The 16,281-nt window shown below is 39.2% G+C and overlaps 1 protein-coding gene across 1 annotated transcript in view; it reads left to right on the top strand.

Moving 5' to 3' along the window:
* The first annotated feature begins 13,805 nt into the window (after positions 1-13,805).
* The window catches only part of LOC149197826 (calcium-dependent protein kinase 1-like), a 56,258-nt gene continuing 53,782 nt past the window's right edge, over positions 13,806-16,281 (top strand). The window contains exon 1 of the mRNA XM_089405985.1: positions 13,806-15,031. Within this exon, the coding sequence (XP_089262111.1) occupies positions 14,329-15,031 (703 nt within the window). The 5' untranslated portion in view covers positions 13,806-14,328. The remainder of the gene's footprint in view (positions 15,032-16,281) is intronic.

The following is a 16,281-nucleotide window of genomic DNA, read 5'->3' as shown; positions in this document are numbered from 1 at the left end:
ACCTTTAACTGGATAAGAACTCTAACCATTTCTTACCAGTCTATTTCTTACCAATCCATTTCAAAGGTCCTTCCTTTGTCTGCACATCAGCATCAACATGTGAATCATCTTGAAACACATCACTCATGGAATCTTTCTTTCCATTCTTGTCATTCTCTCTTTCTACCTTCTTCAAGTTTTGTGGAAGCATTGTTGGATTCAAAGTCCAACACTTTTCAACAATGTGTCCTTGCTTATGGCAGTAAGTGCAATGCATGTGCATCTTCTTGACAACATGATTTGCCTTGTCCAGTGGACCTTTGGCTTCTTGCTTCCTTTCTTTCAAAAGTTTCCTGTATGTGGTCATTCTCTTCCAACATCTAGAAACATTATGGTTATCCAACCCACAAAAGGAACATGCAATTCTTTTCCCATACTTATGTGGAAATTTACCATGCTGAACATAATCAAAAGGAATATGGTTAAAACCAGATTTATACCTTTCTCTTTCACCTTTATTGCCTTCATGAGGAGGTGAATTGAATGAAGAAGTAGCTCCCTTTGGAACACCATCAACCTCTTCAATGGTTTCAGAGTTTCCACAACTCTTTGGTTCAAGTGCATGCTTATGAACATCTTCTTCCTGAAAATGATGTTTCAAGCTATTGCATTCCCCAAGAATACAATCTTTACACTTTTGAGATAGAAGACCTGACATGAAACTCCTTCTAGGAACTATTTCAATTGTCTTCATGGCAGCTTTGGAACTTTCTCCATAAGATTGTCCATAGCCAAGACCCAAATACTTAGGCCTTTCCTCAACCATTATTGGCTCAACAATATCCTGTGCATGTTTGCCCAAGCCTTTTCCTTCATAGCCCATCTTGGACATTAACTTGGAACCTATGCCTTTGGTATGTTTTTGAAAAGAACCAATATAAACATTCTTAGAAGAATTTGAAGACAAAGAAGAATTGTTTACCTCTTCTTCAAGCTGATACTTGACTAAGGCTTCTTTGGCAACAAAGAGTTGTGTCTCAAATTCATGCATCCTTTTCAGGTTCATATTTGCAAAATGAAGTTGCCTCTCCATTTCCTGCAGTTTGTCAGAAAGCAACAGCTTCTCTTCCTTCATGGAATTCAACTGCTCTCTAAGTATGATGCTCTTCCTTCCATCCTCATACATTTCTCTCACCCTATCCATCATGGTGAACAAGTCTTGCTTCATGTCTTCATCAAAGACTCTTGTGAAGAAAGAAGAATTTGAGGACTCACTTGTAGAAGTTGTCATTATCTAAATGATCAAAAGAACTTTAACAAAATGCAATAGAGAACTTCAATACAATTCAGAATAGTACTTCACTAGATTCTGAATCAAATGAATTTAGAGTCAAGCTCTTATTCAAGCAGCCTTTTGCAACAAACCCCTTGTGCTTCAAGGATTTCTTTGAGGTCCTTTGGGATAAGAAGAATGCCTTCAACCCTTCTTCCTTCTTGTCCTCTCCTGGACTTAGCTATCAATAGCTTTCACCTCTGCAAACTCAAACAATAGTCAATTTACAAACAACCAAATAACGAAATTCTTTCTACTGTTTGAACACCTTTCAAGTCAAACAAGCATATACTGGTACCACTTGCATCATGATACCACCTGCTTCATGATACAACCTGCTTTGGTATAACTTGCTCTGATACCACCTTCTTTGAAGGTGGGTTTAATCAACTTGATGCTCTGATATAACCAACTTTGATACCACTTGATCTGAAATGGGACACTAAAGGCTTCTTGTCTACTCAACTAGAACCTCTCCCACTCCAAAGCTTATATATTCCCAAGATCTATGCTTATAAGTGATAATTTATGGAATAAATAACTTGAAATAAGTGTATGCTTGTGTTTGTACTTTAACTGTTAAGTGCTTTAAGTTTATTTGCTTGAACTGATATAAAACATATAACAACAAATACAATGCAGCAATAAGCAATCACACATAACAACAATATAATATGGAGTTCACCCAAACCTCTTGGGCTACGTCTCCTTGAGCTCTAATAAACTCGATTAGACTCTTTGGGATTATGGTTGAATTCTTTTCCAAGTTCCACACTCAGCTCTAATAGGTTACGATTGAACCATTGGGCTTAGAATACCATTTTTATCCCTGGTCGTTTGGCTCTCTGGCTCTCGGCTCTTGGCTCTGGCTCTCGGCTCTGGCTCTGGCTCTTTGCTCTGGCTCTAGCTCTGGCTCTCGGCTCTGGCTCTGGCTCTGGCTCTACAACTCTGCTGCGCTCAGCTCTTTGGGAAATCACCCCTTTGCCATCACGCCAACCTTTGGTGGCTTCTCGGCTTTCACAAGCTTCTGGTTTCGCTCGACCTCCAAGCGACCCCTTCTCAATTATGCCCTATGTGTTATCTTTTAGCCTCTGTGAATCCCTGCTAATTATGTTCTCTGTGTTTTCATAACACATTTGTTTTCGCCTCCCAAAAGCATGGAAGACCGATGGTTTGATCAAAGAATCCGTTTTCCAATTGAAAGGAATGGCAACACGGGGTAACCCAATCGTTTTGCCTTCCTCTTGTAGAAATCCCGAATTTGAACACGTAACGACAATACATAGGAAAACTCATGAAAACACATCATGAGTCTTTAAGTCGGATCTCAAATTATATGAAATCGTGCTTATAATCCCATCGGGTCCACCTTTGGTCGCAATATCGCAATCGCACAGGCGTAAGGCCAAGAAACCCAAATACACAGAAATACAAAGAAAATCTGCAAATCCAGATTTCAAATTATATGCAGTCGCATTTATAATCCCATCGGGTCCGCGCTTTATCGCAAGTCGCAATCGCGCTGCGTAAGGGCCAAAGGTCTACCTCCCATGCCTTTTTCCCCGATGCGATCAATATTGCTGATCGCTTTATCGACATATTGCGAGTCGCTTTATCAGCATATCGGCCCCATCGCATGTGATCTGATCTCCGATCGCTCCAATTGGCACTATTGGAGTATCACAATATCACTTATCAGCGTTTCGGCATATTGGCGGTTGACATATCGCTGGTTCCATGGCCCGCAGTCTTGCCTCTCCGATTTGCGATCACTGATTGCATCTCGACCGTTGATTCCCTTTTGATCTGACGGCTGACAACGCTCATCGCAATCGGCCCATCGCAAGTCTTCACGCCTTTGGTTAAGTCTTCCCTTTGGCTTTTTGCGATGCGATATAATATTGCCCGATTTCCTTTTCGACCAATCAAACAAGGCCACGTGGCCCAATCTCGGCGTGCCATGTGTTAGCTGCGGATTGGCCTGTGAGCTTCTACCAAAATTCAACATTTTCAATATAGTTTGAAGATTAATGAAATTGTCTCCTTTTCTAAGGACAATGAACAATTTTCATTTTATAATAACTCCTTCATCCGGAGTCCGTTTTAGCCCATTCAAATTGCGTTAGATTTAGAATGAAGAGATCTATGCAATGCGACTATTTTAAAAATCATCCAATGACTTTCATTTTTCCTCTGTGAGGAAAATTCATAGACTTAGAAGTCTATGTTAGATCCATTTTGGATCACTTATTTTCAATTCTTGTTTTAACTCCTACTCTTTTTAGATCTTATTTTCAATTAATAAACATTATCAATAATTTAAATTTAAAATTGTTTTCAGTCATTAACTTTGTAACTAACTCTTATTATTTAATTCTTAGACGGATCACAAAAACCACACAGTTCTATTTCAGAAATCTTCATATATATATATATATATATATATATATATTATTTTTTTATATTTTGATTACTATTTTATGTGATTTTAAATTGAATTGTCTAATATACAAATTATTTCTACTTGCGAAGTGCCATAATAATTTATGATTTTTACAATACTGTGGTCAATACCATGGGTTATCAATATCATATGCCCAAAAACCATTACTTATAAATATTTTATTTTAATTTAATTTTATAACATTTTTAAATTAAAACTTAATACTATAACAAGATTTTACTCTATTTTACCATTGATATTATTAACTTGTAAATAGGCTTTGATATAATACCATGGGCCAGTACCATGGCTTATCAATATCACTTGCCCAAAAACCATAATTCATTTCAAAATCAAAATATTTTATAAATATTTTATTATGTTAATTTTATTTGGGTGGGGAATTGAACCGGTGACTTCATGGCTTATCAATATCACTTGCCCAAAAACCATAATTCATTTCAAAATCAAAATATTTTATAAATATTTTATTATGTTAATTTTTTTTTAAGCTTAGTAGGACTACATCTTCATCATGTCCAATATATCACCTAATTTGGGTGGGGAAATGGGGAATTGGACCAGTGATTCCACATCAAGGAGTGTAGAACACCCAATTACTACCTTTTTCACCAAAATTCGAAGATACGATCTCAAGCAAGATTGTGATTTTTTGTAGTTTAAAATACATTTTTGAATACATAAATAGATTTAGTACTCTAAAAACTCCAAAACATCACATTGACAAATTAAACAGTTTAAATTCAAATTTTTAAAATTTCTACCTCATTTTAATTAAAATTAACTAAAAATATATTATAAAAAAACTATTTCATTTATAAATTAAACTACACTTATATTATATATAATTTTAAATTTATCAATAAAATTATTATTTAAAATTATAAATTATTTTTATATAAAAATCAATATATAATAACAACACGACACTCCATATTATATTTATTCAATATCATACACAAAACATAAACATGATACACCAACTAAGAAGATGGCAAATAGTTAGGTGAGACCTTGGTGGGACTCTCTCATCAATAAAATATCACATAATCGAAAAATATTTGCCATTAAAAGAACAAAACACGTGCTCAAAATTGGATCAAACTTCAAGTCAATGGGCACATATTCCAAGTTGGTCGAGCGTGCTGCAACTTTGAACTAGTGGAACTTTTTATAATGGCTCCAAATTAGATTCTCATTGCTTTGGCATTTGTCTTTTTTAAATAAGATTTTGGAAAAATATATTTTATCAAGTCTTTGTAATTTAATTTTTTTATTAAAATTTACATATAGAAGAATAATAAAATAGTTAATTTTATTAAGAAAATGTATATTTCCATATTTCCAGACACTCTTGTTTGATTGGATTGAGTAGAGTGTCTTTCAATCCAATAGCACAGAACAATACTTAGAAATAAGACATTAATTTAGTTAATTTTATTTTTAAAAATTGAAATTAAAAATTAATCTTTTACAAACCTAAAGAAATAACACTAACACATTAATTTAATATTTTAAAATTGAAATTAAAAATTATTATTTATTTATTTTTTTTTTTTTTTTTTCCGAGGAAAAAAGCAAAACTCTTTATTAATGACTATAAAAAGTTTTTGTACATATTGTTCATGAGCCATGCATTGGCTCATATTGGTCCCAAACTGCTCAACCCATAGGGAGCTATTCTGCTGTTATAAAAATCTGTAGGAGTCTTCCTCCCGGGAGGATGCAAAGTCAGTATACAAACATGACATAATGAAACCTGGGGTCACCTTCAAACGAAGGATAAACAACCCCATACTACATCAAAAAGAATGTATAAGTCTGTTATCCAGTGATAATATAGCAAAAAGGAATATATAGAGTCTGTTATCTGTATGCTATAAACCGGAAAAAAGAAAACTGTAAAGTAAAATATATACAAAAGCAAAATCAGATAACAATATCTGAGAGAAAAGCTGTCAAAAATGTAGTTATAAACTGAGATCAAAGAGGCTGTGCGTAAGGAGGCTGTTCTGTTCTGTAAGACTGTCCCTGTCTGGTCTCTTCTATTGCCCAGCTGCCCGGATCCTGTTGAAGACCAGCTTTAGAAAGCTGATCTGCCTCTTCGTTCCTGTCCCTGTATATATGGCAAATTGTAAACCTGTTAAAATAAGTCTTCAGATAAGAAATTTCTTCTACAATTGTTTTCAAAATCTGGTTTTGACATGTTGCAGTCCCATTGACCCAGTTAATGACATTTAGTGAATCTCCAAAAATCTGAATGGTGTTGATGTTTCTGTGATGGAGCCAGCATAAAAGGTATCGTAAGGCCGAAAGTTCAGCAAAGTTGTTTGTGCCTGTACCCAACCCAACAGAAGCTTTTAAAGAATGTTCCGAATTGATGTGTATACACAGTCCTGCACCAGCTCTGTTATTTTGGGAAGCCCCATCAAAGTATCCACACGGTATGCCCTCCTGAATATTGATATGTGTTTGTTTTGATTTGGGTTTTTTGGCCTCGGGTGGAGGCAAGGCAGAATAAATGGCTGAGATATTAGTGGCTATAACAGAAGAAAGTGTATCCTTATCTTGAAACAGGCTCTTGTTTCTGGCAAGCCATACTCCCCAACAGAAAATAAGGGGCAGGTTCCTCATATTCCCTTCAGGATAGGATTTCCACCATTTCCTCCAAGCCACATCCAAAGGATCATGCCCCCACTGAGCTTTTACCTTGAGAAGAGCAGTGACCTCCTCCCATATCTTCCTTGAGAAAACACAGGTGGTGAAGAGATGGCTGGTAGTTTCCTCATCAGATTTACATAAGGGGCATCGCCCTGGCCCAACTAAAAACCTTGTCTGTAATGTTTCCCATGTTGGAACCTTCCTTTTTAAGATGCACCAGAGAAAGAGCCTAGACTTGGCAGGGCATTTTAATTTCCATATATCTTTGGCCCACCAATCCGGAACTCCCCAGCCTTTCTTTCCCATTAGAAAAGAATATCCATCTTTTGGGGAATACTCCCCAGAATTGCTTTGTGCCCATAACAAGCAATCAGGTTCCTCCTTAATCCTGACATTAGATCTTTGCAATTCTTTAATGAAACCCGCCCATTCATTCTTCCATCTAATGTTTAACCCTAATTCTTCATCATCCTTCCATGCCTGTCCCCAGATAGTGGACTGGCCCACTCTTTCCACCTGATTTAGTGATGAAATACCTTTAGAATCAAGGTGTCGAAGAAGCCCTGGGGATAAAGCAAAAGCTTCGTTGCATCCTATCCAAGGGTCTCTGCCAATCCTGATCTGTCTCCCATCTCCCACCTTCCAAGCTAATCCTTGCTCAATCACTGAAAAGGCTTCCACCGTGGCCTTCCAGACTACTGAAGAATTTTTTACCTTCTTGTTTTGACTCCGGATCCACTCTTCCAAAGGCATTGGATCTATGTACTTCCTTTTCACCACCCTTGTCCATAGGTTTTCCATGGTTATTAGTCTCCATCCTGATTTTGCTGCTAGAGAGATGCTAAACTCAGGGAGTCGTTTTATCCCCCATCCTCCCCATTCTTTAGGTCTGGCTACTTTGTCCCAAGCTACCCATGGTAAACCCGAGGAATCCTTTGTTCCTGCCCATAGGAATCTGCAACAGATTCTTCTAATTTTCTCCATTACTCCTTTGGGAATCCAAGTTAGGGCTGCCCAATACACTGGGATGGCTAATAGGACTGATTTAAGAAGGGTCAATCTACCAGCTCTGGACAGCCATCTAAAGCTCCAGTGAGATATTCTGGATTCTATCTTTGCTATGAGCCAGTTCCAATCATCTTTTTTGTAGGCAGCTGGCTTTAACCAAAAGCCCAGATATTTGAAGGGAACTTCCAGGGGTTGACTAGGGAAAGGAAATAGTTCAGCCATTTGATTCCTTCCCCTTCTTTCAAAATCTGCCATACAAGCTTGTGATTTCCCAGAATTAATCTGCATTCCAGTTGCTTTTAGAAATAGATCAAAGATACATTTTAATTCCTTTAATTCACTACCAGTACCATTGGTGAAAATCAAGATATCATCAACGAAAAGAAGGTGAGTGATGTAGAGATTAATTGCTACCTCGATACCTTTTACCTTTTCCTCTCTTCTGGCTTTGTGAATCAGTCTACTGAGTCCTTCTGCCACAAGGAGGAACAGGAGAGGGGATAAAGGGCACCCTTGTCTGAGACCCCTCTGGCTGTTAAAGAAGGAGGAGGCTGCTCCGTTGACCAGTACAGCAAAGCTAACATTTGTGATGCACCCCATGATCCAACTGACGAAAGGATAGCTGAAGCCCACATGTGTTAGTAGCATCCTTAGATATAGCCAGCTGATCCTATCATATGCTTTGGAAAGGTCGATTTTAAGAACAGCTCCCTTCTTTTTCTTCATTTTGATACTGTGGATAACCTCCTGGGCTACACCAATGGCTTCATGTATTTGTCTGCCATCCAAGAACCCAAATTGTTCCATTGATATATTTCTTGACAGAATTGGTGCAATTCTGAGAGCTATAACCTTTGAAATAATCTTGTAAATGCAATTACATAAAGAGATAGGTCTAAAGTCTTCAAAACTGTCTGGCTCATCCTTTTTGGGAATAAGGGCAATAAAAGTAGAGTTAAAGGGTCTGTAGACAACTCCTTTCAGTCTGGACTCTTCAACTACTTCAGTTATCTCTGCTCCAATCTGTTCAAAAAAATGGAGAAACAATTCTATAGTCCAGCCATCAGGGCCTGGACTTTTGTCTTTGCCCATAAGCTTCATAGCTGTTTCAACCTCCTCCTTAGTAACCGGAATTGTAAGGTCTTCTGCTTCATCTTCCTCAACGAATCTAGGAAAACTTTGCACAGTTTTGAATACTTCTGCAATAGTAGCCTCCCCCGGATCTGCAAAAATATTTTGAAAATGTCTTTTTCCTAAGCCTGAAAGCTCTGGAAAGGAACTGACTTCTCTCCCTTCTTCATCTTTAAGGTGCCAGATAGTATTTGAAGATTTCCTTCCTTTTGCAAAATTATGAAAAAACCTAGTGTTCTCATCTCCAGATTTTAGCCAAATTGCCCTACTTTTAATCCTCCACTCCTCTTCCCTTTCCAACAGAAGTTTGTTTTGCTGCTTTTCTAATTGAAGGATTCTGTCCTTTGAGACTTGTGAGGAGTATCCATCTGACTCCATACTCTCCAACTTCTTCAGCTCCTCCCTTATACTGATCAACTCCTCATTTTGTTTTATTTTCCTGTCCTTTGCCCAGGAAATTGTAGCTTTCTTCAATCTTTTTAAATTCTCCATGAATAAAAAACATTTATCCTCTCCAGCATTGAGATCAGGGTGGTTCCAAGATTCTTTAAACAGATTGCCATAAGTAGGGTCTTGGAGCCAAGCAGGATTGAACTTAAAAGGAGCCGGGGGTTTGTGAGGAGGAATAGATATGTCTAAGAAAATTGGGAAATGATCCGAATTCCCTATTTCCTCCACCCACTGTCTGATCAAAGGAGCTTTTGAAGATAATGACTCCGTTAACAGAAAGCGATCTATCCTTTTGGCAATCCGTCCTTCTCCTATCCTGCGATTTCTCCAAGTAGGCTTAATCTTAATTGGGGAGGGATCGATTAAATTCTTCTCCGTGATGAGGTTATAGAAAAAATCAGTAAGGGGATCTTCTCTCGCAGATGGGCCCCAAGCTTCAGCTCTACCCATAGAAAAATTTAAATCACCTCCCATGATCATCAAGTGTGAATTCATAATAGTTTTTGTCATCAATTCTTCCCAGAAAGATTCCCTGCCCTGACATGGCCCATAGATATTTACAAGGGTGATGGGAAAAGAGAAGTCTGGGGATATTATCTCCATACCCAAAACATTTTTCATCCCCCAGTGATTTAAGACTTTTACCCGCCCTTCTCTGTACCCGATTGCAATGCCCCCCGAATGGCCAGAGGCATCCATAGCAATGAAAACCCACCCAGGCAGAAGGGTTTTAAGCATAGGTTCAATCTCAGAAGCTTTCCCCAGGGTTTCTTGTAGAAAAATAACATCTAATTTAGAATTAGTTATCCAATCTTTCAAGGCCAGTTTTTTAGGTTTGCTGGCCAAACCTCTGCAGTTCCAGGATGTCAAGATCATTTAATAACACCCTCTGGGGGGTGTGTTGCTCTAAGAACCCCCGTGATCGAATGTTGTTTTCCATCTGCAACATCCAATTTTGCTTTTAGCTTTGCCTTGGATATGTCTGATTTCCTTCCTCGTTTGTTTTTGGAACTGTTTTGTAAATGGATTGGTCCCAAACCACCTACAGGCCCCTGACCCTCATGGTTCCCTCCCGATGACCTCAGGTTATAAGGGCAAGGTGGTCGGGTTACAGTGAGTGAAAGTGGAGGCCATTTGTCTTCACAATTTATATCCAGGGACGGTAAAGCTTCGGCTATGGTTTCCACACTTGGGCATGTCATTGTATGATCCATATTATCATCATTAATATTATCTTGCTCTTGATTTGATAAAGAAGCAGTATTTACATTAACAGAGTTTTGTTCAGGAGGATTAAGAGAAGGAATAGGAGTCCCGGAAGACATACCCTTTTCCGGTTCGTCGAATAGAACTTGTTTTGCATATTCTTTCTCAACGAACTCTTCCACCGCTTCCGCTTCTGTATTGGTCTTCTCCACAGCTACCTCCGGATTCATGTCATTTACCACAGCATCCTCCTGAGTTTGAACTCCTTCGTCCTCTGGCTCCTTTACAATCTCCTCTGTCTCCATATTCTTTGGTACTTGTGTTTCCGGCATTTCGTGCTCCATCGTCAACTGAACCTCTGCTTGTGCATTATCTCTATTAGCTGTAGTCCTTCGGAAATGTCGTCTTCTTCTCATCTGTGGGCAATCTTTTGCCAAGTGCCCATACTCATGGCACCGATGGCATCTGAATGGCAGGTATTCGTAGTCTAATATCTGCTCGTATACATAGTCATCGAATTGAAGGTTGATTTTTTGTGCCAATCCTCCACTCGGGTTGAGCATGACAAGAATGCGTGCTATTGCCCTGTTCTTCGATGTCAAATATGTCATATCCGCTTCCAGATAAGCCCCCAACCTGTTTCCAATAGTTTTGAATACTTCCTCTGTCCATAGAAAAGATGGTAACCCCGGAGCACGCACCCAAACTGGAAACTCGTCCGTTCTCTCCTTTATTGCATCAAATAGAGGGTTCCATTTCTTTAGCAGAACTGGAATGTTCCCTATGTGCCAATTTCGCTGAAGCACCCAATCTGCCGAGTCTCTATCTTCGAATCGAAGCTTAAACCATCCCTTTGCAAGTACTAATGCTTCAAACTGTAAAGGGCTATCTGTTACGAAGCATTTTTCACCCCAATCTTGTAGAAAATCAGAAGTGAATTTCTTACCTCTGGCCCTGCCGACCAAGGTACAGTCTGCAACAGCTAGGGCTTCTACCATGGACACCTCCATCCCAAGGATCAAATTACCTGCAATCGCCTGAGATCCAATGGGTCTCTGCGGCTTCCTTTTTGCCCCTTTGTATCTACACTCTTCCTTCGGAGTTCTTATGCCTTCTCGTCCATCGTTTCTCGCAGGTGTTAACTGTGCAGTGCCCAAATGGGGTTCTGACTCCGGCTGAGACGGGATCTGACCCAAGAGCCCCGATTCGCCATTCCCAGAGGGGAAGAAATCCGACTCCAGCCCATCATAACCTACCTGCCCCCCTACTGTAGAAACTCTGGGATCCCTTGCTGAAAAACCTATTTGGTTTTGGGGTTCTCTTGGAAGGGAAGCCCTCGAAAGTGAAGTAATGACTCCTTGAGCCCGAGTATGTACATTGCCTGCCGTGAGCCCTAAGTGGGAGATATTTCCTAAACCCTTCGAGGCTGTAAACCGTGAAATCGGAGTTTTCCCTTTTGGGTCAGTGGACAGACCACCCACATTCGCTCCTCCCGGCACTATTACTTTCGCGACTTGTATGGGGGTTCCCTCTGAACCAGAACTGTGTACCCCGTGACCCGAATCCTTACCATGGGGCAAAAACTGTTGGGTTTCCACCTGTGATAACGCCTCCAGACTTGGAAGTTCAAAGGGTCCAAAGTAATGTTCAATGTTGTGTTCAGTGACATCCTTCCCCCACATGGAGAGGAGGTCTTCTACATCCGGGTCCAGTGCTAACAACTCGGCGGGGTTAACCATGGTTGGGGCCGTTCCAATGCAACCGACAGTCAAACGAGGTAACCTTCACGGGAGACTTGTTGTTGTAAACGGAAAATACTGGCGGATGAGGGTAACAGTATGGAGATTAAACTTACAAAACAAGAGCATTTACCAAACTCGCGAAACCTCCACCTGCCAGTTGACGAAGCTGAAAGGTATTCCCCGCGACGGCAACTGTGCAGAGCTTCTGACCCGTTCACCTAACCGAGACCTGTGCGCGGTTCCGCCCTCTGCCCAGGTATCGAAACCCTAACCAGCTCATTAAAAATTAATTTTTTACCAACATAAAGAAATAAATTAATAATTTAAGAGTGAGAGAAAATTTACAAATTTAAAAGTATTTAACAAAAGAATTTAAAGGTATTTAATTGAAGTTAAAAGCTAATCTTGTATGAATATAAGAAAATAGATTAATATTTTCATGATTTTTGAATAGTTCACTTAGCACTCATTGCATCGGGTGATGCTCAAAAGGGTGAAGAAGTGGGATTGAAACTAGTGAAATGAATCACATAGTGTCAATCTTGCACCTAGTAACTAGGAGTTCCTGGAGGTCACCCATCCCAGATTGTCTCTGGCTCAAGTGCGCTTCACTGTGGAGTTTTCCCCACAATACTTGCTAATGTTTTGCAAATGGAGTAGTAAGCTAAGTGGCCCTGATTGTGGGGAAAACTCCACAGTTAAGCGCGCTTGAGCCAGAGGCGATTTGGGATGGGTGACCTCCCGAGAAGTCTTGGTTACCGGGTGCAAGCCCCGGAAGTGATGATTGACACTATGTGATTCATTTCACTAGTTTCAATCCCACTTCTTCACCCCCAGAAGTGATGATTGACACTATGTGATTCATTTCACTAGTTTCAATCCCACTTCTTCACCCCTGTGAGCATCAGCTGATGCAATGAGTGCTAAGTGAACTATTCAAAAATAATGAGAAATTAGTCAGTTATGACTACCTCTCATGGAAATGGTCATGTGATTCATTTCACTAGTTTCAATCCCACTTCTTCACCCCTATGAGCATCACCCGATGTAATGAGTGCTAAGTGAACTATTCAAAAATAATGAGAAATTAGTTAGTTATGACTACCTCTCATGGAAATGGTCATAGATGAATGACTTACTTAACGCAGTTGAATCCCAAAATGATATGAGTGCTAAGTGAACTATTAAAAAATCATGAGAAATTAGTTAGTTATGACTACCTCTCATGGAAATGACGCAGTTGAATCCCAAAATGATATGTAATATAATGCACTGCGAAAACCCCTCAATACTTAAATTCAAAATAGTGAAGGGAACTCTACTTGAATGGTTCATGAGGCACAATACTTGCTAAGGTTTTGCAAATGCAGGTAGCAAGCTAAGTGGACTTGATTATGGGGGAAAACTCCACAGTAAGCGCGCTTGAGCCAGACGTAATGGGTGACCTCCCGGGAAGTCCTGGTTACCTGGTGCAAGCCCCAGAAGTGACTAGTTTCAATAACCGGAAGTGACTAGTTTGAATCCCACTTCTTCACCCAATACAATGAATGCTAAAACCCCTCGTACTTAAATAGATTAATATTTTAAGAATTAGAAATAAAAATATATGAAAATGAAACTTAGTAGGAGTAAAAATTTAGAATAAATCAATTCACTCTGCTCATAAAAGTAAATAATAATGACGTCATTAATAAATAAATTATAATAATTTTTTTATTATTAAAAAATAAAAATAAAAATAAAAAACCCATCTTATCTTTTTATAGGACTTCATTGTAAAAAAATGCAATCTCTAAATTTTCGATAAACGGTAACCCATAGAGGCCCTCGATCCTTACCTTCGTGCATTTCCACGAAATTACTGTCGCACCCGTGTTCTCCAGTGGTACTTTGGCCGGTTCAACATTTCCAAGAAATAACTCTCTACTGGTACTTAATTAATTCAAGCGATTTCAATGCCTATTTCAACCACCAAAATCATTTGGTACTTTCGTATAAGCTAATGGTCCTCATCCAACCCTGAGCGTTATTCGGCCGCCTACATTTTCTTCCTCAGATCAATCATACTGCTATCTGCATCGCCCACACATTCACTTTTCATTGGCTTTCCCCCCGACATCCAGCTATCTGCATCTCCCACCCATTGAATTATCATTTCAGCTTTCCCCACCTCAGTAAACTCTGACACTATTCTTGATTCCCCAGAAATCGCTTTCTGATCAATCACCCCCTTTTGGGAATTCCGGATCTCACTTCTTTCGCATTGCATTTGCCAGTCGAAATCACCCCCCAAAAAAACCAGTTTGGGAGCTCTCTCTGATCTATACAATTCACACTGGTATCATTATAGATCAATGGGGAACACGATCACCCATCGTAGAAAACGAGACAGCAGCCACACGGAGCACTCTGCGATTTCAAGCTCCCATAATGCTGCTGCCTCTGCACATACAAAGCCTTCTTCCTCAACACCCCCTACAAGACCATCAACAACCCCTACAGGACCACGACAGACCACCCTAGGCAGGCCACCGCAGGATTTGAAGTCCCAGACCATCCTAGGCAGGCCAATGGAGGATGTGAAGTCCCATTACACTATTGGCAAGGAATTAGGAAGAGGGCAGTTTGGGGTCACATACATGTGCACCCACAAGCAGACCAAGGAGCAATATGCCTGCAAATCCATTGCAAAGAGGAAATTAATTCACAAGGATGATAAGGAAGATGTCAGGAGGGAGGTCCAGATCATGCATCATCTGACTGGGCAGCCAAATATAGTGGAGTTAAAGGGGGCATATGAGGATAAACATTCAGTGAACTTGGTCATGGAGCTCTGTGCTGGTGGGGAGCTCTTTGATAGAATTATTGCGAAGGGGCATTACAGTGAGAGAGCAGCCGCTTCACTATGCAGGACCATGGTTAAGGTGGTTCACACTTGCCATTCAATGGGTGTCATCCACCGTGATCTCAAGCCGGAGAATTTTCTGTTTCTCAGCAAGGATGAAAATTCACCCTTGAAGACCACGGATTTTGGCCTTTCGGTCTTTTATAAGCCAGGTAAGCCTCACTTCCCATTGCTCCTATTTTAATTGTCACCCATCAATATCTTCTATAAAACCCTCATATTACTGTAAAGGATGCAATTGTCCGCCTGAGAAGTATATTATAATTTCTCAGCTATCATTAAATTAAAATAGCTCCCCTTCCTATGTAAGTAGGAGAATTGCATAAGATCTATGTTCTATACCCAGCTTTTCCATTTTTTTTGTCAGATAATCAGATGAATTCGACATTGTTTACCGTGGGGGTTTGGACATTGATTAATTAGTTGCTTTGAGGTTTTACTGTGCATAAATTTCTCAAATATTTACTAAATAACTTGTAATAAAATTATAATCTGTACTTTATGTAATTTCAAGTGATATGTATACTATAATTTCATTGTTCTTGATATTTCAGTAAATTGGAGAATCGATAAACAAAGGAATCTAGATCTAGAAAACATAAAGCCTTCTTAAAGTATAGTTATGTATATTTTAATGGCTTATATAAATTTAGAATGGCATCATTTTTGGCTTCTAAAAAGTGGCAGTGAATATGTGCATCAGAAAAGACAGTTTTCAAGTGCTATCGTTATACACTTTCAGAGATACACAGAGACAGAAAATAGAGAAAAATACACAAAATCAAAATTATAAATTTGCAAACAGGTATCAATGTGCTAGTCTTTTAGGTTTTGAAGACAAAGATGAATGATGGTTAATTCATAATTTCACGATAAAAAAATACATATTATTATCAATTCTTTTGTGAACATAACTGTCAAAATTACAGTCTACAAGCCAAAGTGTTAAAATTATAAAATTATAGGACTTGAGGACAAGCACAACCTGAGTGGCCCCTGTCAAAATTATAAAATTATAGAACTTAAGGACAAGCACAACCTAAGTGGTCCCTGACTTAGTGATGAGAAGCACAAGCACAACGTAAACCAGATGCAAATGCAATAGCACTAGTAGAGGCAGTCATAGTTTCAGAATTAACAATCTCCCTTCAAGTTTCAAAAGCCCCCAGAATGACAGTTGCCCCCACAAATTCAAGCTTTTCAAAGGGAAAAAGAAGGCAGGAGAACTCCACAGCCGAAGGCAGACTGAAGAGTGAGAGTATGATTTAAGTTGAGAAATACTCACGAAAAACTAAGAAAAAAGTTCATTACACACACATACACCAGAAATGACAGAGACTAAAATACCTTAATATGCATATACTTTGGGGCCTGGGCCATTAATTTCATTCTCGGATCCCAT

The sequence above is a fragment of the Pinus tabuliformis genome, chromosome 2_2, assembly GCF_031772625.1.
Source record: "Pinus tabuliformis cultivar Carrire ecotype Pingquan chromosome 2_2, CPIR1, whole genome shotgun sequence".
In the NCBI taxonomy this organism is placed as follows: Eukaryota; Viridiplantae; Streptophyta; class Pinopsida; order Pinales; family Pinaceae; genus Pinus; species Pinus tabuliformis.
The sequence above is the reverse complement of the archived record's forward strand: the minus strand, read 5'-3'. Positions and strand labels throughout refer to the sequence as shown.